This window comes from Lissotriton vulgaris, unplaced genomic scaffold (assembly GCF_964263255.1).
Source record: "Lissotriton vulgaris unplaced genomic scaffold, aLisVul1.2 SCAFFOLD_2790, whole genome shotgun sequence".
Taxonomy (NCBI): domain Eukaryota; kingdom Metazoa; phylum Chordata; class Amphibia; order Caudata; family Salamandridae; genus Lissotriton; species Lissotriton vulgaris.
Window position 1 is genome coordinate 259,500 of NW_028247499.1, and position 23,950 is coordinate 283,449.

The 23,950-nt window shown below is 43.1% G+C and overlaps 1 protein-coding gene across 1 annotated transcript in view; it reads left to right on the forward strand.

Annotated features, from left to right (window-relative positions):
- Nucleotides 1-19,090, forward strand: part of LOC147665160 (sialic acid-binding Ig-like lectin 10) — a 197,766-nt gene extending 178,676 nt beyond the window's left edge. Inside the window, exons 8-11 of the mRNA XM_086949716.1 lie at nucleotides 1,188-1,235; nucleotides 10,500-10,760; nucleotides 15,225-15,272; nucleotides 18,798-19,090. Coding sequence (XP_086805842.1) covers nucleotides 1,188-1,235; nucleotides 10,500-10,760; nucleotides 15,225-15,272; nucleotides 18,798-19,090 — 650 coding nt within the window. The remainder of the gene's footprint in view (nucleotides 1-1,187; nucleotides 1,236-10,499; nucleotides 10,761-15,224; nucleotides 15,273-18,797) is intronic.
- Nucleotides 19,091-23,950: the final 4,860 nt, after the last annotated feature.

The window sequence follows — 23,950 nt, forward strand, 5'->3', positions numbered from 1 at the left end:
TTGCCATTTGATGCCATTATGGAAAGATTCAGCGCCCTCGACTGTGGAATCACAGGCCGCGCACATGCCGCATTTATGATGGCCTTCAATAGGTTTTAAATGCCATTGTGATCTTAAGAACTGTTTGTTTTGAATAGGGAAAATGTCTGCCGATACTAGAATATCCGGATCATTTGTTTGAAGCCCTGATGAGAGCCCCAGTGCTATCAAGCCTAGGTCTGGAAACGCGTTGGCATTTCGAGAGCATTTAGTTAAATCTAAATGTGTTTAGTGTTTGATGTATTAAGGATGAATTCATGGTTTCTAACTCTTTTGTGATATTCTTGCTGAAATAACAAGTTTAGTCCATATATTTGGACACTTTTTTTAAATACTTTTGTGTGTTTTATAGATGATGCAAGCTGTAAATGGTTGTTTGTTTCATGTTTGTTTTCTTTCAGTGATTTTGTTATTTGTTGCAATTTGTTGAAAATATGTGAAACAAGTGTAAACCAAATATACCATGTATAGAGAGGAAGCACAAGCACTTTAGCACTGGTTAGCATTGGTAAAGAGTCCTTAAACAAACAAAAACAATTCAGCAAAGAAACGGAGGAGGAAGGCAAAATGTCTGGGGTGATCCTTCAGACAGACCATTTTTCAAACAGGGTTGTATTATATGTGTGCTACCGATGTGCAATGTAATGTCTGACATTCCTCAACAGGCTCAACCCTTGTTGGTGATTATATGGCTTTCTTGTTAATCTGAGTTCCCTGCTTTTCAATGGAGGCTTTTCTCCCTATTCTGTGTTTGTCCCTCCACTTGAGCTTCGTTACTTTGAACCCTTGTTTTGGATTGGCTTTTCTTTAACCTTCTACTGCTGATGTCCATTACTTGTTTAGCACGACATGGGAGTTCACGTGTTGCTCGTACTCTTTACTTTTATCGCTCTGTCTCTCCGCTTCCCTCATGCTGCTCCTCAGCCGGGCAGCAGGCAGCACATGATGGCCTTGATAATGCCCTAAATGTCCACTCCCAACCATGCGCTAAAGACTCACACTGTTATATGAATCTGCTACACTACATTGCAGTGAGATTATGATACCCTTACATTAAGCTTGAGTGTTCAGCAAATGTGAAGAGAAATATCATGAACAACTTCTGTACAAAAAAATTACAAAATATATTTCTGCATTTATTGTTACAGATCCTCCCAGGACCCCACAAATAAAGGTTGAGAATGTCACGACACCAGGTATTATAAAAAATTGTATTCCGAGCAATATACTAAGTATTAATTGCCAGCCTACAAATGACCTTTGAGACACATGGGGCATCATTTGTCAACATTTTGACATAGGGCGGCGCTGCACATCACTTTGCTGCTCTGCCCGAGTTGAAAGAAAAGGGCGAGCATAACCCATATCCATGAGATACGGTTAGGGCTCCCGGTTCTTCGTTTAAACGGATTTTTACATATAAATACAAACGGAAAACTATTTTTCCTTTGTTTGTATTTATCTGTAAAAACGGGTAGATACTAGAGAATTGCGTCACTGGCGTGCTCGAATCCAGAGCTAGCCCAGGATGAGACAGCTTCCCGGGCGCACACACATAGCTGCACCCGAGCAATTCACAGGTCTTTAAAAAACCATTAGTATGTTGATGAGGCCTAGCTGTTGTTTTACCCCTTCTAAGAGCCCCTGCAGCTCCACTCTGACTTTTGCTTAAAGATTCAGCCACCCTTCCCACTCCCTGAAATTTGACTCTAGTTGTGCCTCTGGGCTAAACATTTTATAACAAGGATTTGTGACCTGTTCTTCATAGAAACTCCTTATCAACAGGAAATACCCGATAAAATCATTTTATTTAATAAAAAAAGGAAACCCGTCAGTCTTACCGGGTTTTTACTCAGCTTTCTATTCTTGGATTTAGAGTATGAAAGGCAACAGAAATCACCAGGTTTTCAAGGCAAGCACAGACTGGTGGCGACAACCACAGACGCACACATACTCACACACACCTCTGCTACACACCTCTGCTGAAGATCTGAATAATAAATAATTACATAGCGCATGGATTCCACCCGTATGCCCAATAGCGCCACTCGGGAACAAACCCGATTTTCAGCTAACTCCTTCGATCTGGGCATTGAAACAATAAAAGGAGGTTAAAACCACAAACTACAGTTTTTTGTGAAGTGCTTGCTGCCAGATTCTTACGGATTCATAGCACTATAAATGGGATAATGTGCCGAGCTTTGGAAGGGTTATAAACCGAGACCGCACAGAGATTGAACGTAGGGCCTGTATGTTGCACAATGGTTAAAATAATGTGCGCAAAGCCCATTGGGCTCAAAGGGCTTCCCCTGCTCAGAAGCTAGTACTGTCTTGTTCTATTCTCTATCTGAAGAGAACAATATTTGGGCTTTGGAACGCATAGGAAAAAATACATCAATTCTTCACAACATTTAAATGTACACTCCCATATTTCAATGCACACTCCAGAATCTTTACATACACACCGCATGGCTAATTCCAGTCTCTGCCAACTGATAGCACAAGGCTGGTGGCAGAGAAGCAGAGGAGAATGCTAAAATGAGGAATAAAATAAATGAGCAGAAACATGGTTACCGTAAATAACTCCCCGTGTTAACTGCCGCAAAGTCATGTTCATACCTTTAGCACGCCTGCATGAAGTACCCGTATCATACTATACATATGTACACATAGGGCCTTCATCATATAGTCTTGGCTAATGCTCCTGTTTTTCAAACCTGAAGAATTGCCTAACGTGTACACATTGATTGGTAAATAAAGGCATCCCATTCCATTTAGGAGAACCATATTTCCAGTGAGTACAACGACGTTATTGAACAAAGACAGCTTCAATTCTCCGCATGCTCTGAAACACATTTGGAATCTGTGTGCAGGTAGGAGTATTTGTTGCAGCCCCGGCCTTTCGGAGAAGTCACCATCTCCAAGGCTCTGCCTCTCAAGTGACCTCTGTGCCAGCCCTCCGCCATTTCAAATCGAAAGGTACGTGTAGTTCCCCTATGTAAAAAGTAAATATCTGAGACTCCAAAAGACCCAGGGCACACCACCACTCACTCATCCGGGCCCGGTAGATTGGTACTTCCTCTCCAGTACTACCCTATTACGGTAACTAGTCCCCAATATTCGCACTCCCAAATCAGTGCTGTCCGGGCTCTCACCTGCCCCTTCTCCACATAGGGGCGCCAACATCATGCTGTAGCCCCCCCCAACTTCCCTGACTCCTCCTGTCCCAGGCCCCAAACAGTTGCCCAGCTCTGCCCACTGATGCTTAGCCCACCCACCCGCCAGACAGATGTGTTGTCTCTGCCTCGAGTGTCCATCACTATCGCCCACTCCCACCTTGCGCCCTTGCTCACCCCCCTCTTTCTGTGATATCACTCCGCATGTTCATGGCAAAGGGCCATATGTATCAAGCACTAATGCGTTCACAAACGCCGAAATTAGCCGAATTTCTGAGTTTTTGAACACATTAGTGCTAAATGGTATGTATCAAAAAATCTGGGTGCAAAATAAGGAATCGCAAAATTTGCAATTCCTTATTTTGCGAATGCATTTAAGGAATCGCAAATTTTGCGATTCCTTAAATGCAATGTAAGAAGAATAAAAAATGCAAATTGGCCTTCAAGTTGGTGGTAATTTGCGAAGTCCTTGAAAAATTCACTTTTTCTCATTTTTCAAAGTGCAATGTGAAGCACATACATGCCCTCAGGGCATGTATGTGTGCCGCATGTGCATCCATGCATATTTCAGGGGTGCAACACCCCTGCACCCTTGAAATTATTCTCAATTTACGATTCTAAAATTACGAATTGCAAATTGAGAATAACTTCCCATTCATTCCTATGGGCCTCCTGGCCCATAGAAATGAATAGGAAAGTATTCCTTAATTGCAGTTCGCAATTTGCTAATCGCATTTAAGAAATACTAAGAAATTGCAAAAAAATTGCTATTTTGTACATAACTCCCTATTTGCGATTCTCAAATAGCGATATCTAAAAAATCGCTATTTGAGAATCGCAAATCAGGTTGTTGATACATACGGCCCTTTATGACGTGTAATTACACAGCCTGCAGATCCCAGCAGCTTGAGCGCACATCATGCGCCCGGGATTCCACTCATCTCACCCAACCTCCACCCTAGGGCTTTAGATGGAAATACAGAAGCCCTGGCGCATGTTTTCTCCTGATACGTGCTTGTACTCTATCCTTTAAGTTTCAAAAGAAATTTATTGAAAAATTAATTTTAATACATAAAATCATAATACTCTTGATTCAAAAGAATAACAATCATGGCACATAGGAATGAAATTACAATATAAAGGGAAAAAAGAAGAGAGGAGAAGAAAGGAAAAAAGCAAAGGAGAAAGAAAGAGGGGGAGTAGCATAAAAAAGAAAGAGGGGGAGTAAAAGAAGAGGAAATCACAGAACAAAATTCTAATAAAAAATGCAGTAAGAATACAAATTTAGTAGAAATTCAACATAGGCTATTACATAATAAAGATAAATAATCATGTAGTATAGGAAATTGAGAATATAAACATATCATGGGGGTTTTAAAACTTCTTCACGAGAAGGGGTATGTAATGGATGAGATTTCGCAGAGGAATTCAAAAATTCAGTAACAGGTAACCATAATAAGTCTCGTTTGATGGCAAGTTGAACATGGCCCACCCAGTTGCGACGCAATTTAGGGATTTCAACATCTTTAACATGAATTTCTTGTAACAAAGCTATATCTGCTTTCAAGTAAGCTAAATAGGACAGAACGCGTTGTCTCTTAATAGGAGACCCCAAACCTCTAACGTTCCATGTAACTATATTAATCAACATTTAAAATAAAATATAAAACGTATCCGAAATGCATGAACAATGAAGTAAGAACATGAGCATATAATACCATTTTAATCACAATAAATGAAGAAAATATAAGCAAATGAGATAAGAAAAAATGGTAAACATGAAGTAGAGAAGAAACTGAGGAGAAAAATGAGAAAAGACTGCAAAGGAAGAAAAGTGAGAAGAGAGGAAAACCAAAGCAAAGAGGAGAGAGAGAGAGAAAGGAGATAGGGGAAGAATGCAGAAGAACAGACGAAGGTGAAGAAAATACAGAAAGAGAAAATAGAACATACGTGAAGGATAAATTATGTAACAAAAGACATACCTCAAGAAAACGGAGAAAACAGGGGTGGTGGAACCACATAAGGGAAACGGAACGCTGAACCGGAGACTCCAAAACGAGATCATGAGGGAACGGATAACTGCCAGGAGGAACAAGTGCGGTAGAAATTGAGGAGGGACCACAATAAATCGTACCTAAAAAAGAAAGATAGAACGCAAGATGGGTGTACACCGCTGGCCTCTCCACCGGATCGCCCCATAGCATTCTGGGAGTGGTAGTTCGAGTAGCAAAAGAAACCGGAAAGTTCAAAGTGTATCTCCTTGGATGGTGCAAATCAGTTCTGGAAAGTTCGGTAATCTCTAGACCCGAGACATGGCCGGGTTTCGGGATTTGTAACCCTCATCAGTAGAGATAAAGTTCAGGGCTGGTGAAGAAAGCCGCCGTAGATCCGTCAAGGGCTTTGTTGCCTGCTCTGCCCGCAGGTGCGTTTCCCAAAAAGCCCGTCGTCTTTGGAGGCTCGCAAAAGCCCTTAAGTCGAACGCAAGATGGGCGCACACCGCTGGCCTCTCCACCGGATCGCCCCTCAGCATTCTGGGAGTGGTAGTGCGAGTAGCAAAAGAAACCAGAAAGTTCAAAGTGTATCACCTTGGATGGTGCAAATCAGTTCTGGAAAGTTCGGTAATCTCTAGACCCGAGACATGGCCCGGGTTTCGGGATTTGTATCCCTCATCAGTAGAGATAAAGTTCAGGGGTGGTGAAGAAAGCCGCCGTAGATCCGTCAAGGGCTTTGTTGCCTGCTCGGCACGCAGGTGCGTTTCCCAAAAAGCCCGTCGGCTTTGGAGGCTCGCAAAAGCCCTTAAGTAGGATGCAAGATGGGCGCACACCGCTGGCCTCTCCACCGGATCGCCCCTCAGCATTCTGGGAGTGGTAGTGCGAGTAGCAAAAGAAACCGGAAAGTTCAAAGTGTATCACCTTGGATGGTGCAAATCAGTTCTGGAAAGTTCGGTAATCTCTAGACCCGAGACATGGCCCAGGTTTCGGGATTTGTATCCCTCATCAGTAGAGATGAAGTTCAGGGGTGGTGAAGAAAGCCGCTGTAGATCCGTCAAGGGCTTTGTTGCCTGCTCGGCACGCAGGCGCGTTTCCCAAAAACCCGTCGGCTTTGGAGGCTCGCAAAAGCCCTTAAGTAGAACGCAAGATGGGCGCACACCGCTGGCCTCTCCACCGGATCGCCCCTCAGCATTCTGGGAGTGGTAGTGCGAGTAGCAAAAGAAACCGGAAAGTTCAAAGTGTATCACCTAGGATGGTGCAAATCAGTTCTGGAAAGTTCGGTAATCTCTGGACCCGAGACATGGCCCGGGTTTCGGGATTTGTATCCCTCATCAGTAGAGATAAAGTTCAGGGGTGGTGAAGAAAGCCGCCGTAGATCCGTCAAGGGCTTTGTTGCCTGCTCGGCACGCAGGTGCGTTTCCCAAAAAGCCCGTCGGCTTTGGAGGCTCACAAAAGCCCTTAAGCAGAACGCAAGATGGGCGCACACCGCTGGCCTCTCCACCGGATCGCCCCTCAGTTCTGGAAAGTTTGGTAATCTCTAGACCCGAGACATGGCCCGGGTTTCGGGATTTGTATCCCTCATCAGTGTGCCTATCTTGCGTTCTACTTAAGGGCTTTTGTGAGCCTCCAAAGCCGACGGGCTTTTTGGGAAACGCACCTGCGTGCCGAGCAGGCAACAAAGCCCTTGACGGATCTACGGCGGCTTTCTTCACCACCCCTGAACTTTATCTCTACTGATGAGGGATACAAATCCCGAAACCCGGGCCATGTCTCGGGTCTAGAGATTACCGAACTTTCCAGAACTGATTTGCACCATCCAAGGTGATACACTTTGAACTTTCCGGTTTCTTTTGCTACTCGCACTACCACTCCCAGAATGCTGAGGGGCGATCCGGTGGAGAGGCCAGCGGTGTGCGCCCATCTCGCCTTCTACTTAAGGGCTTTTGCGAGCCTCCAAAGCTGATGGGCTTTTTGGGAAACGCACCTGCATGCCGAGCAGGCAACAACGCCCTTGACGGATCTACGGCGGCTTTCTTCACCACCCCTGAACTTTATCTCTACTGATGAGGGATACAAATCCCGAAACCCGGGACATGTCTCGGGTCTAGTGATTACCGAACTTTCCAGAACTGATTTGCACCATCCAAGGTGATACACTTTGAACTTTCCGGTTTCTTTTGCTACTTGCACTACCACTTCCAGAATGCTGAGGGGCGATCCGGTGGAGTGGCCAGCGGTGTGCGCCCATCTTGCGTTCTACTTAAGGGCTTTTGCGATCCTCCAAAGCCGACGGGCTTTTTGGGAAACGCACCTGCGTGCCGAGCAGGCAACAAAGCCCTTGATGGATCCAAGGCGGCTTTCTTCACCACCCCTGAACTTTATCTCTACTGATGAGGGATACAAATCCCGAAACCCGGGCCATGTCTCGGGTCTAGAGATTACCGAACTTTCCAAAACTGATTTGCACCATCCAAGGTGATACACTTTGAACTTTCCGGTTTCTTTTGCTACTCGCACTACCACTCCCAGAATGCTGAGGGGCGATCCGGTGGAGAGGCCAGCGGTGTGCGCCCATCTTGCGTTCTACTTAAGGGCTTTTGCGATCCTCCAAAGCCGACGGGCTTTTTGGGAAACGCACCTGCGTGCCGAGCAGGCAACAAAGCCCTTGACGGATCTACGGCGGCTTTCTTCACCACCCCTGAACTTTATCTCTACTGATGAGGGATACAAGTCCCGAAACCCGGGCCATGTCTCGGGTCTAGAGATTACCGAACTTTCCAGAACTGATTTGCACCATCCAAGGTGATACACTTTGAACTTTCCGGTTTCTTTTGCTACTCGCACTACCACTCCGAGAATGCTGAGGGGCGATCCGGTGGAGAGGCCAGCGGTGTGTGCCCATCTTGCGTTCTAAAAAAGAAAGATATGAGGAAAAAAGAACTAGTTGAATATTAAAACACGTACTGCAGAGACAAACAAGAAAAATCAACAACAGACAGTATGAAAATCACCACACAATACAACAGAGAGAAAGAAACAATGGTAAAACATGACGAAAATTATTAGTGAAGGAAAAATAAGTCTTCATGGTCGAGGAACTTCCATGGATTCTCCATTGCAAATGTTCAAACATTTCTGAAGAAGAGCAGGGTCTTCATAAGTGGTTGTCTTATTATTATAAGTCACTCTGAAAAGGCAAGGATGGAACAAGCCATATCTAGCATTCAAACTGCGCAGAGCAGGCCTCATCTCCAAAAACTTTTTTCGACGATCCGCAGTAACTTTAGCGTAGTCTTGGGCAAAAAAGAGAGTAGAACCCTTCCAAGTCAGTTTTCCACGTTGTTTCGCAGCATGTAATACTTTGAGTAACTCCGTGTATTCCAAAAAATAAAGAATAACACCTCTGGGTTTCGTTGAGGCCGAATCTGATGGAGAAGCTGAACCAAGACGATGAGCACGTTGAATATTCAAAGGAGGAGTATCAGGAAGACCCAAAAGAGTGGGCAAGAAGGACTGAAAAAAGGATATTGGGTTCGGACCTTCAAGACCTTCAACCAGACCATAAATACGCAGGTTGTTGCGTCTATTACAGTTTTCCAATTGCTCAATCTGTTGTTTAAGTTGAGATATCTCCTTAGACATATGAGGGACCTGGCTAACAAGACCTTGAACTGAGTCCATACGATTTTCCAAATCCCCAACTCGTTGTTCAGTAAGGGACCATGAGGACTCCAAATTTTGTAGGCGGGTATTCGTCTCTTCCATATGTGGCTTAAGGGCATGAATCTCCTCAAGAAGAAGTTCCATAAATATTGAGGAAGAGGAATTAGTGGGAGATGGCGGATTAACTTTCACTCTTTTGCCAGATGCATTCGTTGACGTTGAGAGTGCTTTAGCATTTTGCTTCGAGCTGGTGCGAGAACTAGAGGAAGATGCAGAACCCTTAGACAAAGTGGTATCCGAGTTTGAATCATCCACGGTCTCCTGAAGAACTTTAAACAGTTTAAAGTCTTCCAAACCAGCTTGTTTAGAGGTAAGAGATGTGCCTCGAGAATTTTGAGGTGTAGCCATAACAAGACGTATAAAAAGGAGTCCATCAGGAAAGTTATGAGGCGAATCTCAAAGTTGTGAGGTAACAACGAAAAAATCAGTCAGTCAGCAGAGAGCAAAATAAAAGATTCAACGTGGTGAAATAAAGGTCAAAAGTACCCAATTTAAGAAGAAAAGAGTTGTCAGTGCAGAAGAAAAATTTTTCTGATAGAAAGAATCATCACACACAGAAAGGAGCAAAAGTCCGCGGTAACGGCAAAAACAAAATGGCGGCCGCGACGTTACGCTAAGGTGAAATAACAAATTGAAGAAAATAAGGTCGCTGAGTTCACCATGAGAACAGATTTTCGCTGCATTAGGAGAAGCTCAGGTTCCGACATCCGGGAAGGAGAAAATTCCGGTCCGGACCAAAGAAATAAGTCCTGGAGCAATTCCAAACCCTCACGTCTCGGCGGAGCTCCCAAGAACAGCGGCCACCTCCGAAGGCTCCGAAGCCACGCCCCTGCTTGTACTCTATCCTAATGTGTCTTATAACAGAACTGAGAAGCACAGGTACTCTACTTTTCAAATTACTCAGTACCCGACCAGACCAATATAGAGTAAATCTGGTAATGTGTCAAAAACAATGGGCGTTGAATTGGAACACCCTCGCAGTGCCCATGGCACACTTCACCGAGGCAGTGTGAGGCAACGCATTGATTTGTGCTGTGTGGCCTCACACCATATCTATGAGGCCATGAAAAGCCATGCACTGTGGCTTTTCATGACCTTGAGTCTGCACTCAATATGATATGAGTCTGAACTTTCCTAAAACATCAAAAAAGTGACACAACGGTGGCGCACTGGGCTTGTAAACAAGCCCGAAAATCTTCACGATCTTCCTATGTAAAAGGCTACATCAAAATCTGTACATGCATTAAAGTTCCGTCTTTTGAATTTAGGATGCATTATTTCCCATGGTCACTGTCCACCAGCCGGCCCCGTTGACTGACTCTGCTGCCCCCACTGGTACCTGATCGAGTTACATGGGAGGGTGCAGAAGATATCTGCTATTTCAGCTTTTGGTGACACATGTCTCATATGTTCATAACATTTTAGTTGGAGACCTACAATTCTAGAAGGTTAGTTCAAATACCCAACACATTGTCTTGCCTAATTTCATCACTTAAAGGGGCAACAACTTATAACAATATAATTGTGAATAATATTTGGCTAACATGTATTATTTTCTTAATGTTTTCAGATTGGTCTGGAATGCAGGAAAACATCTCCATTAAAAAGGTGCTGGAAGGACGATCTGTCTATATACACTGCTCAGTGGAGAGCTCTCCCCTTTCAAACCTGACCTGGATTAAAGGAGAAAAAACGATTTTAGGAAAAGAGAACATCGACAAGCTGACAATAAGAATCTCACACATAGCATTTGAGAACGAAGGACAGTACTGGTGCGTGGCAAAGAACAAACATGGCATGGCAAACTCTTCCGTATTCATCAGCGTGGAGCGTAAGTATGTGATCTTCTGGAAGCGTGTTTAAGGACATAACATATGCAAACAAAATAAAGGAATGGAAGCTTTTGTAGATCATGTGTATTTGACACCTGAAAACTCAAAAAAGATTGTGTACTATTTCTCTATACTTATTGAAGGTAACACTAAACACACCTGAGGGCTTAATGCACCACTGTGTGTCATTTTGTGCGACTAGACAAAAATGATGACTCGTATTTACAACACGTCACCTTCAGAAATCGTCACTGCCCACACAAATACGTTTCACTAATATGTGTATAGCTAACCAAGGCAGTAAATTATGTTTTCCTATTAATACCACGAAAGGATGCCAGCTAGCCCCTACATCAGCTACCTTACAAGCCTGTGGTACTATCAGTGTAATACATCCCTGTATTACAGGCTGCAAACTGTCTCTTAATATAGATGTGAAGGTACTGCCTCCTTGAAATGCAGGGATATTACCAGCCACAACGTCACCCACCAAGGGCATATACCTCATCTTTCAATAAAACCCCACCCTGCCACCCCTCATTGATCCCCTATGAAAAATACCGATATCTATCCCCCAATGAAATGTGCCCCATATCGATCCCCCAATAGATTTCCCCATGAATTTTTCCCCCAAATAGATCGCCAATTCTCCCCCACCCAGAACCTCGACCCCAACCCCTTATCTCTGTTTCCCTTCTGTCCTAAGCTATTCTGCTTACCCAAACCCTTCCTGCCTGCTTCAATCCCAGTCCAATTGGCCCCTAATAAAAAAAGTAAAGATACTATGGAACCCAGTAAATCTCCCCAAAAGGAAAAAAGTGCAACTATATAAATTGTACTAAAAAAGTGGGAGGGTGAGTGGGGCACAAAATGAGAGCACTGCCTGCCTACCTCACCTCATGACCCCCAACTGGGGGTTCTAAGGGTTAAGGACAAGACGCAGCTGATAGAGGTGTGGATATGTGAGGATGTGGTGACTGAACACCAGGCTTGGGAGGGAGGGAGTCGACTTGCTGAACCGAGTTTACCTGGGAATCCAGGGTGCTCCAACACATCGGTAAGATACTGGGAAGGTTGGACATGGAGTGAGATGTTTGGAGTTTACGTGAGTTAAGACAAGTAAGATGTCCTCCAGCGTGGATTGTCAGCTGTTTGGGAGTTGGGGGGGGAGAAAATATTTGAAAAGCAGATACCAGTGGTTTGACCGAATTAAGATCCTGTTACCCCCTGTGCGTTTGCCAGGGGGGAATGTTATTGATCCATCCGCCACCCAGCCTCTGGGATGTGGGCTTTACGGCTGTGTAAGGATTGTTGATGGGTATAACGTGGATGGGAGGACGGGCAGTCACATCGGCATGTACAGCCCTATGTTGTGTTTTCCCTTACTTTCTGTCTGCAATAAAAATTACTTTACAAAAAAAAAAATGACCCCCAACTGGCATCAAGTAGAACATGGTGTTTGAAAATGCTGCGTTCTAAAGCAGGCACCTTGCCTGCATGCGCTTGTTCTGGTCAAAACCAATTGCCCAAAGCTGCCCGGTGGAGGACATTCTTTGAATGCCACCCCTGAGCCCCCTATCAGGCGATGAAGCACATCGCAGACAGATGATGTTTAAAAGGTTGTTTTATTTCAGCAATAACTAAACTTGTTATTTCAGCAAGAATATCACAAAAGTGTTAGAAATGATGAATTAATCCTCAATACATCCAACACTAAAAGCATTTAGATTTAACTAAATGCCTCTCGGAATACCAACGTTTTTGAAGACCCAGGCTTGATAGTCCTGGGGCTCTCATCAGGATTTCAAACGAATGATCGGGATATTCTAAAACAAGAAAAATGAAAAACGTGATGAAGCAACAGCATCAACCCCAACTACCTTTCTCTCTCATATATATCGCTGATTTATTGTGTACTTGATTCTTGGAGTAGGAGCAGACGCTCCAGTTCGTTGAATCTATATGTCAATGGACTCGTTCTACCGTAGCTTTAAAGCGCCACATGCATACTTTTAACTGTGTGTAATTCTGCAAGAGAAGATCATTCATAAAATGTAAACTCCCACTCTCTTCTCTATTTGCCTCTAATCCTTTGTATGCCGGTAAAAAGAATTTCTTTAAATGTACCTTGCACAAAGGCTGCTAGCATGGACAGGAACTATTCAAAAGGGACCTCGCAATTCTACAAAATGGGAAAGGATGTTGTATTCATTAAAAGAAATGTTTACCAACAGGCTGCACTGTACGATTTGAAATCAGTTGTCATTGCTATACGTGAGTTCATCCGATAATAGTCTCTGCAAAAGGCAGGCTTTTCTTCTGCTTAAAAGCGAGCAAGCTCGCATTCCCCGGAAATGTTTTGAGAAAGCAAGCGGGAACGCGTTAGGCTTGCCATCATATATTAAATTAATATTCATGGATTCATATGTAATCAAGGAATTGCAAGGGAGAAAGCTAACAATCTTACTTATAGCGACTTCCTTTGACAAACTGGATTAACTCTCACACGGCATCTCTCACTAGAGCACTTCCTGGTTGTGAAAGCTATGAATCCTGGGTAGCAACTCATACAACCAATCAAAACCTAGCACTATTACTCGTTTTGTGCATGGCAAAGCATTGCATTGTAGGACATGTAGTAACTAAACTAGATTCTACTTAATTCAGTCATGCCATTTATCCCAGAGGAAGCATTATTGAACTTTAGATAGGCTTCCATTCTGAACAAAGCTGCATCGATGTAAAAATGACGTTTATATGTATCAATGCAAGACAACGCAGTCCATTTAAAATCCTATTCACTGTGGGATTTATCAATAAAATGTTGCACCATGGGAGCGGTTAGAACCTTATTTTTGATTCTTGAACGGTGCTGAGTGATTTTTTGATTTATCTGTGTGTTTGTTTTGACTATATACAGCAAGGCGCAAGGACAAACAACCGCATATACAATATTTTTTGATTTGCAGTTTGTACAATCTGAATGTCGCCATTTGATGCCATTATGGAAAAATTCAGCGCCCTCGATTGTGGAATCACAGGCCGCGCACGTACCCCATTTATGATGGCCTTCAATAGGTTTTAAATGTCATTGTGATCTTAAGGACTGTTTGTTTTGAATAGGGAAAATGTCTGCCCGTACTAGAAAATCCGGATCATTTGTTTGAAGCCCTGACAGGAGCCACAGTACTATCAAGCCTGGGTCTGGAAATGCGTTGGCATTTCGAGAGGCATTTAGTTAAATCTAACTGCGTTTAGTGTTGGATGTATTAAGGATGAATTCATGATTTCTTACACTTTTGTGATGTGCCTGCTGAAATAACAAGTTTAGTCCATATAATTGGACACTTCTCATAAATACTTTTGTGTGTTTTATAGATGATGCAAGCTGTAAATGTGTTTTGTATTTGTTTCATGTTTGTTTTCATTCAGTGATTTTGTTACTTGCTGCAATTTGTTGAAAATATGTGAAACAAGTGTAAACAAATTATACCATGTTTAGAGAAGGAGAACAAGCACTATAACACTGGTTAGCATTGTTAAAGAGTCCTGAAACAAACAAAAATAATTCAGCAAAGAAGGGGAGGAGGAAGGCAAAATGTCTAGGGTGACCCTTCAGAGAGACCATTTTTCAAACAGGGTTGTATTACATGTGTGCTACCGATGTACAATGTAATGTCCGACATTTCTCAACGGTGAACAACTTTTACAACAAAACTTTTACAACGCACTACCATTACAATGCGACCATTACAATGCAAACCATTACAATGCATTGCGCTGGGGGGCGCTCTAGGATAGGGAATAAGTTTAATTTACTATCCAACACCTTCCCTAGAGTTGGAATAGTAAATTAAACTTTTCACTATCCAGCACCCCAAAGCGCTATGCGTTGTAAAGGTTTGCGATGTAAAAACCGCGTTGTAAAGGCATGCGTGGTAAAAGTATGCTTTGTAACGTCATACATCCTTTCTCAACAGTCTCAACCCTTGTTGGTGATTATATGGCTTTCATGTTAATCTGAGTTCCCTGCTTTTCAATGGAGGCTATTCTCCTTATCTGTGTTTGTCCCTCCATTTGAGCTCCGGTCCTTTGAACCCTTGTTTTGGATTAGCTTTTGTTTAACCTTCTACTGCTGATGTCCATTACTTGTTTAGCACGACATGGGAGTTCACGTGTTGCTCGTACTCTTTACTTTTATTGCTTTGACTCTCTTGCTTCCCTCTTGCTGCTCCTCAACAGGGCAGTAGACACCACATGGTGGCCTTGATAATGCCCTAAATGTCCACTCCCACCAATGCGTTAAAAATCCACATTGTTATATGAATCTGGTACACTACATTGCAGTGAGATTATGTTACCCTTACATTAAGCTTCAGTGTTCAGCAAATGTGAAGAGAAATATCATGAACAACTTCTGTACAAAAAAATTACAAAACCTTTTTCTGCATTTATTGTTACAGATCCTCCCAGGACCCCACAAATAAAGGTTGAGAATGTCACAACACCAGGTATTACTAAAAATTGTGTTCCGAGCAATGTACTAAGTATTAATTGCCAGCCTACAAATGACCTTTGAGACACATGGGGCATCATTTGTCAACATTTGATGCAGGGCAGCGCTGCACATCACTTTGTTGTGCTGCCCGAGTTGAAATAAAAGGGCGAGCATGAACCATATCCATGAGATACGGTTAGGGCTCCCAGTTTTTCGTTTAAACGGATTTTTACATATAAATGCAGACGGAAAACAATTTTTTCTTTGTTTGTATTTATATGTAAAAACTGGTAAATACTAGAGAATTGCATTGCTGCCGTGCTCGAATCCAGAGCTATCTCGCCCCCCCACTGCCTCCTCGTAATGTGTGCCACCCTAGGATGAGACAGTTTCCCAGGCGCACGCACACTGCCGCACCCGAGCACTTCACAGTTCTTTAAAAGACCATTTGCATGTTAATGAGGCCTTGCTGTTGTTTTGCCCCTTCTAAGAGCCCCTCGCAGCTCCACTCTGACTATTGCTTAAAGATTTAGCCACCCTTCCCACCCCCTGAAATTTGACCATAGTTCTGCCTTTGGGCTGAACATTTTAGAACAAGGATTTGTGACCTGTTCTTCATACAAACTCCTTATCAACAGAAGGTCCCGGATAAAATCCTTTTATTTAATAAAAAAAGGAAGCAGGTTTTTACTCAGCTTTCTATTCTTGGATTTAGAGTGTGAAAGGCAACGGAAATCTCCAGCTTTTCAGGACAAGCACAGACTAGTGGCGACACACACAGACGCACACATACTCACACACACCTCTGCTACTCATCTCTGCTGAAGATCTCATTAAGGGCAACAATGGTGCAACTAATAAATATTTACATAGCGCATGGTTTCCACCCATATGCCTTATAGCGCTACTCGGGAACCAACCCGATTTTCAGCTAACTCCTTCGACCTGGATATTGGAAAAATAAAAGGAAGTTAAAACCGCAAACTACAGTTTGTTGTGTAGTGCTTGCTGCCATATTCTTACGGATTCATAGCACTGCAAAGGGATAATGTGCAGAGCTTTGGAAGGGTTAAAAACCGAGACCGCACAGAGATTGAACGTGGGACCTGCATGTTACACAATGGTTAATACCATGCGCGCAAAGCCGATTGGGCTCAAAGGGCTTCAGCTGCTCAGAAGCCAGTACTGTCTTGTTATATTCTCTATATGAAGAGAACAATATTTGGGCTTTGGAATGCATAGTAAAAAATACAGTGATTCTTCACAACATTTAAATGTACACTCCCATATTTCAATGCACACTCCAGAAGCTTTACATACACACCGCATGGCTAATTCCCGTATTTTCTCACTGATAGCACAAGGCTGGTGGCAGAGAAGCAGAGGAGAATGCTAAAATGAGGAATAAAATAAATGAGCAGAAACATTGTTACCGTAAATAACTCCCCGTGTTAACTGCCGCAAAGTCATGTTCATACCTTTGGCACGCCTGCATGAAGTACCCGTATCATACAATACATATGTACACATAGGGCCTTCTCATACAATATTGGTAAACGCTCCTGTTTTTTAAACCTGAAGAATTGCCTAAAGTGTACACACTGATTGGAAAATAAAGGCATCACATTCCATTTAGGAGAACCATATTTCCAGTGAGTACGACGTTACTGAACAAAGACAGCTTCAGGTCTCCACATATTCTGAAACACATTTGGAATCTGTGTGCAGGTAGGAGCATTTGATGCTGCCCCAGCCCTTCGGAGAATTCACCACCTCCAAGGCTCTGCCTCTCAAGTGACCTCTGTGCCAGCCCTCCGCCATTTTAACTCGGAAGGTACGTGTATTTCCCCTATGTAAAAAGTAAATATCTGGGACTCCAAAAGAACCAGGGCATACCACCACCCACTCATTGGGCCCGGTAGATCAGTACTTCCTCTCCCATGCTACCCTATATGGGAACTAGTCCCCAAAATTCGCACTCCCACATCAGTGCTGTCCGGGCTCACACCTGCCCCTTCCCCACCTCGGGGCTCCAACATCAAGCTGTAGACTCCCCCAACTCCCCTGACTCCTCCTGTCCCAGGTCCCATACAGTTGCCCACTGATGCCTTTAATCCACCACCCTCCAGACAGATGAGTTGTCTCTGCCTCGAGTGTCCATCACTATCGCCCACTCCCACCTGGCGCCCTTGCTCACCCCACCCCCCCTTCTGTGTTACCACTCCGCATTTTCATGACATAATGACGTGTAATTCCACAGCCTGCAGATCCCACCAGCTTGAGCTCACGGCATGTGCCCGGGATTCCACACGTCTCAACCAACCTCCACCCCAGGGCTTTAGATGGAAACACAGAAGCACTGGCACATGTTTTCTCCTGATAAGCGCTTGTACTCTATCCTAATGTGTCTTATAACAGAACTGAGAAGCACAGGTACTCTATTTTTCAAATTACTCAGTATCGGACCACTTAAGGCACTGCTAGAGCACAACAAATCGCTAGTTTAAGTGAGCGGATGTGTGCATTGTCAAATTAAGTAAATGAGGAAAAATACTAGCTGTAGCTTCATCTTTTGCTTGTGGCAACAATAAATGTGGATAAATACAGAAAAAATGCTCCACAAAAATATATATATATCAATACAGATGGAAATGGCAAAAAAATAAATACCATAAAACCGGGAGCCCTAGATACGGTGCATCATTGTCCTCTTACACTGCTCTGGCACGCAAATGGCTGCCTAGCTCCAACGCAGGCACCTTGCACTATAGCGCCAGATTGCCTGCGTTGAAATCAGGTTGTTTTGGTGCTGGAAGCGAGCCCTTTCTTTACAAAAACAACTGTTACGTCACCCTGAGATAGCGTGGGGCTTTGACGCATTCCAGATTTACTCTATGTGGTAAATCTGTGAATATTGAGTAAATCTGGTAATGTGTCAAAAACAATGGACGTTGAATTGGAACGCCGTCTGCAGTGCCCATGTTACGCCTCACCGAGGCAGTGTGAGGCAACGCAGTGATTTGTACTGTGTGGCCTCACACCATATCTACGAGACCATGAAAAGTCACGCACGGTGGCTTTTCATGACCTTGAGTCTGCACTCAATATGTTATGAGTCTGCACTTTGCCGGAAACTCAAAAAAAGTAACACAATGGCGGGGCACTGGGCTTGTAAACAAGTCACAAAATCTTCACTATCTTCAACTGTAAAAGGCTACATCAAAATCTGTACATGCATTAAAGTTCCATCTTTTGAATTTAGGATGCATTATTTCCCATGGTCACTGTACACCAGCCGGCCCCGTTTACTGACTCTGCTGCCCCTACTGGTACCTGATCGAGTTACGTGGGAGGGTGCAGAATATATCCACTATTTCAGCTTTTGGTGATACATTTTAGTTGGAGACCTACAATTCTAGAACGTTCATTCAAATACCCAACACATTTTCTTGCCTAATTTCATCACTTAATGAGGCAACAACTCATAAATTTGTGAATAATATTTGGCTAACATGTATTATTTTCTTAATGTTTTCAGATTCGTCTGGAAAGCAGGAAAACATATCCATTAAAAAGGTGCTGGAAGGACGATCTGTCTATATACACTGCTCAGTGGACAGCTCTCCGCTTTCAAACCTGACCTGGATAAAAGGAGAACAAACGATTTTAGGAAAAGAGAAAATTGACAAGCTGACAATAAGTATCTCAAACGTAGCATTTGAGAACGAAGGACAGTACTGGTGCGTTGCAAAGAACAAACATGGCCTGGCAAACTCTTCCGTATTCATCAACGTGGAGCGTAAGTATGTGATCTTCTGGAAGCATTTTTAAGGACATAGGCAAACAAAACAATGGAATGGAAGCATTTGTAGTTCATGTGTATTTGACACCTAAAGACTCAAAAAATATTGTGTACTATTTCTCTATGCCTATTGAAGGTACCATTAAACACCCCCAAGGGCTTAATGCACCACTGTGTGTCCTGTTGTGCGACTGGATAAAAATGATGACTCGTTGTATTTATGCAAATCATAACTGCCCACACAAAAAGGTTTCACTAATATTTGTATAGCTAGCCAAGGCAGTAAATCATGTTTTCCTATTATTACAACAAAAAGATGCCAGTCAGCCCCTACATCAGCTACCTTACAAGACTGTGGTACTATCAGTGTAATACATCCCTGTAATACAGGCTGCAAACTGTCTCTAAGTAATGATGTGCATGTACTGCCCCCTTGAAATGCAGGGATATTACCAGCCACAATGTCACCCTCCAAAAGCATGTGGTACCGCATCTTTCTATTCCAGCAATGAGTGCAGCGCATGGTAGTCTGTGGTACATGGAAGTGAATCTATGTAAATCCAACATTTTGGCGGGATTTATTTTTGTATACAAGAAGCAAAAAACTGCAAACCTCATCAAGCGATTTTACAGATAGTCAATACCGGCTTTCACATTGCTGGTTTTTAGGCAGATTCTGCAATAGGTTAATCTCTCACAGTCGGGGCTTGAAATCTGCTAGATGTCGAACGGATCTGGGTACATTTTAGTAGAATTTGAGAATTAAATATTACTCACTTTCACTCAATTTCCTTTTGCTAAATTGTTTCTAGCAAACTTACCATCATTTCCAGTAGAGGGTGTCCTAATATGTTGTAATTTACTCCTTAGAGGGCCATCTAGTAACGGCTTGTGGTATTTCAGCCCTAGATCATCCTATGATCCTGCCAGTCAGGAAGAAGATGCAAATTACACTGTTAAAACTAGTTCATGTCGGCGATGCTGTAGTTAAAAGGATGGAATGAGACAAGAGTGTAAATTGCAGCAGTGAACTATTAAATGGCGAGGGCAGAAATGAAAACTTGAAACTGATGCAGTATTTGTTGATACCTTGGTAGATTATACCCAGCTTGTACAAGGCATACGCTGAAGTGCAGAAGCAGCAACGGTGGAACCAGGGCGGGTCCTAGACTTTCTGGGGCTCCAGGCAAAAGTCAAAATGTGAGGCCCCTCTAATTTGCATGTAACATCACAAGAAGTGACCTCACAGAAAGTGACATCGCAGGACTATTGATCTTATTTTGCATCACGGAAGAAAGACCTAACATGGATAACAGTAAAATGGACAAAAAGATAAATATACAAATGAAATAATTCCATATATTATAAAACTGTATTAAATGGATTACATTTGTCACATTGGATGGAAAAACTAGGTGCAGGTCTCCGAAAGATGAATATTTTGGGCAACGAATCACATCGCAGACCGATGGGGGTTAAAAGGTCACATTTATTTCATCAACAACAAAACAGAATCATAATGTAATAAATGACTTTCAATAAAACCTCGCCCCGCCAACCCTCCTTGATCCCCCATGAAAAATCCCCATATCGATCCCCCAATGAAATTTCCCCCATGTCAATCCCCCAAGAGATTTCCCCATTAATTTTTTTCCCCAAATAGATCCCTAATTCTCCCCCACCCGGAACCTCGACCCCAACCCCTTATCTCTGTTTGCCTTCTGTCCTAAGCTATTCTGCTTGCCCCAACCCTTCCTGCCTGCCTCAATCCCATCCCAATCTGCCTGTAATAGAAAAAGTAAAGATACCATGGAACCCAGGAAACCTCCCGAAAAGGAAAAAAGGGCAACTATAAAGATTGTACTAAAAAGTGGGAGAGTGGGTGGGGCACAAAATGAGCACACTGCCTGCCTTCCTCACCTCAAGACCCCAACTGCCATCAAGTAGAACGTGGTGTTTGAAAACGCCGCTTTCTAAAGCAGGCGCCTTGCCTGCACATGCTTGTTCTGGGTGAAACCAAATGCCCGAAGCTGCCTGGGGGTGGACATTCTTTGAATGCCTCCCCAAGCCCCCCATCGGGCAATGAATCACATCGCAGACTGATGAGGGTTAAAAGGTCGCTTTTATTTCAGCAACAACAAAACAGAATCAATGACTTTCAATAAAACAATGCCCCCGCCACCCGTCTTTGATCCCCCATTAAAAATCCCCATATTGTTCCCCCAATGAAATTTCTCCCTTATCGATCCCCCAAGAGATTTCCCCCATGATTTTTTCCCCAAATAGATTCCAAGTTCTCCTCCACCTGGAACCTGAAACCCAACCCCTCATCTCTTTTTCCCTTCTGTCCTAAGCTATTCTGCCTGCCCCAACCAATCCTGCCTGCCTCAATCCCGCCCCAATCTGCCACCAGGAAAAACCCTGTGAAGGAGTTTTTCCTGTCCCCCCATCTCCCTTTTTATTGTGCATGGAGATGAATAATACCCAAATATTGTGCAATAGCAATCTTAATTAAAATCCATAAATCATCATGTAGGAGAAAAAAAACTCTGTAATATCAGCAATTTCCCAAAATAAAAAGGAAAGCTGCGTATTAAATCCTTCAACCCCACGGATGCAGGCCCCAATTGTAAGACAATTTATCTTTGATATTTGCAATATACAACTCATAGGCAATGGAAGACAAACGGATCCCATCTGGTCAGAAAAATTAAAAATCATCCGTTGTCATTGTGCAACAGCCAGCTAATGTTGTTGATGATGCAAAACTAGTGTAGTTCTCTATTAAATTTACGCTGGGCCCTGTTGATGGCAGAAAACTTTTCAGCGCCCCTCCAAACCTACCTTGGTACAAGCACGATTTTGACGTCCAGAAGTAGGCCCAGGCCTGACAACTGTACTATGTCATTTTGCCCTAAATGAAGCAATAAAACCTTAGATAAAGGCTTAGAAAAGCCAATTCTTTTAAACTGGGCAACAGCTGACCCCAGCTCATCCCACTCTTACCATTGTGGCTACTGTCAGCTTGTTTTGCCGCCCATCTGACGCAAGAGTGTCCTACAATCCATACATTTGCCATGGATGCCGGTGAAGATGTGTGGGGACCTAGAAAGAGATAAATGTTAGCAAGAACAAAATGGATTCTTAAAATTCATTCAAATCTCTAACATATTTTAAACAACAATTTCATGACCAATGGCAAGTTGACGCAGCTGCTGTAAGAGAAACCCCTTTTGGCAGCCTCTGAAGCTGCTTCTATGCGAAAGGAATGGGTACCAAAATCTAAAGGGTTCAACCCCAATACAAGCAATGATTTTCTCAGTACCGCTAAAAGCTTGGAAGCGGTTAGTGCAGATCCATCCTGGTGCTGAAAAATGAAGTTGTTATTAGGGTAACAGGCAAACTCTTAAAATTGTAACCAGGCAACCCATGGGCATAGTGGACCGCTACGTTTCAGCAACACTTACATCTCTGGTCTGTTTTGGATGACTCTAAATGGATTCGTAGGGAATCGGACAAGGTTGATACATTGAAATATCTTAGACCTTGAATAAACGATTTTCCTAGAAGTTCAGATACCCTAAACACCCCGAAAAATAACCATAACATGCAAAGTTTAAAAAGTGCAACTTCAAACTTGCAAAGAGTGGAAAGCTTTGGTATAATGGCCTCCAATAAGTCAAAAGACATCGACTTGGGCAGTATTGTTCCGCGTTTCTTTACCTTAGACCAACCTAGTAAAATTCTTCTTCCATACTCACCTAATGAGAGGTCATAACCTCAAAAACATTTTCCATGGAAAGTGATGCCTAAAAGCTTCCCCGCAGTAGTGGTAGCAGCTATATATTTATCAATGTTGCTCAGAACAAAACGCAGTATGGCATCATTATGTAGTGGTAAGGAGCCTGTGTAATTATTCTTACGACAAGCGCACCTGACTGTAGAAATTCCGCCGATGCCCTTCTTGTAAGCTAAGCATGTGCTGATAGCAAGAGAATGTTCCACCAACATCCTTATTTTCAGTTCGCTAGCAACCATAGCTCCTGAGGAATTGGACTCTTTTCTGATTCTGCAGTGGGTGTCAAACCACAGAATCTCTGCCACTGAAAACGAGATAACGCATCTGCTATATTATTGTCCAGACCAGGAATTTGCTTAACTCTAAAAGTTATATTCAACATTAAGCAACTCAGCATTAACCTCTGCAACATTTGAAGCAGGCCTTTTTCTTTTGCTCTCTGACCACTGACCAGATCAACCACAGTTGTGTTATCAACATGAAAAAGCATGGATTTATTAGCTAAGAACTTGCCCCAGAATGACAGTGCTACTATCAAGGGAAAGAATTCAAAGAATGCAATACTGCGTTTCTCAATGATCCAGTGCCGAGGCCATGGCTCAGCACAATATTTTCCATCCCAGAAAAGTCCAAAACCTTTTACTCCTGAAGCATCAGAACAAATCTGTATGGACCACACAAAATGTTCGTCAACAGACCTGATAGGAACACCATTGAAGCTTTGCAGGAACACCAACCAGACCTCGAAATTTGATCTCATGTAAAGAGATACTCTGACCCTGTGATGCAGTAATGACACACCAGCCATGGCAACACCCAACCTTTTGCAAAAATATCTCCTGGATTTTACTACTCTGTAGGCTAAGTTTAGATACCCTAATAGACGTTGCATCTCAAATAGAGTCAGTATTTGTGACGCCTTAGCACGATCCAGCCACTGTACAATTTCCTGCACTTTTACAATTAATAAACTGGCTTCCATTTTAACTGTATCAATTTCTATACCTAGAAATATTAGACATGTCTCTGGCCCCTCTGTCTTCTCTGTTGCCAATGGCACGCCTAATTCTTGCATCACTGTTTGGAAAAA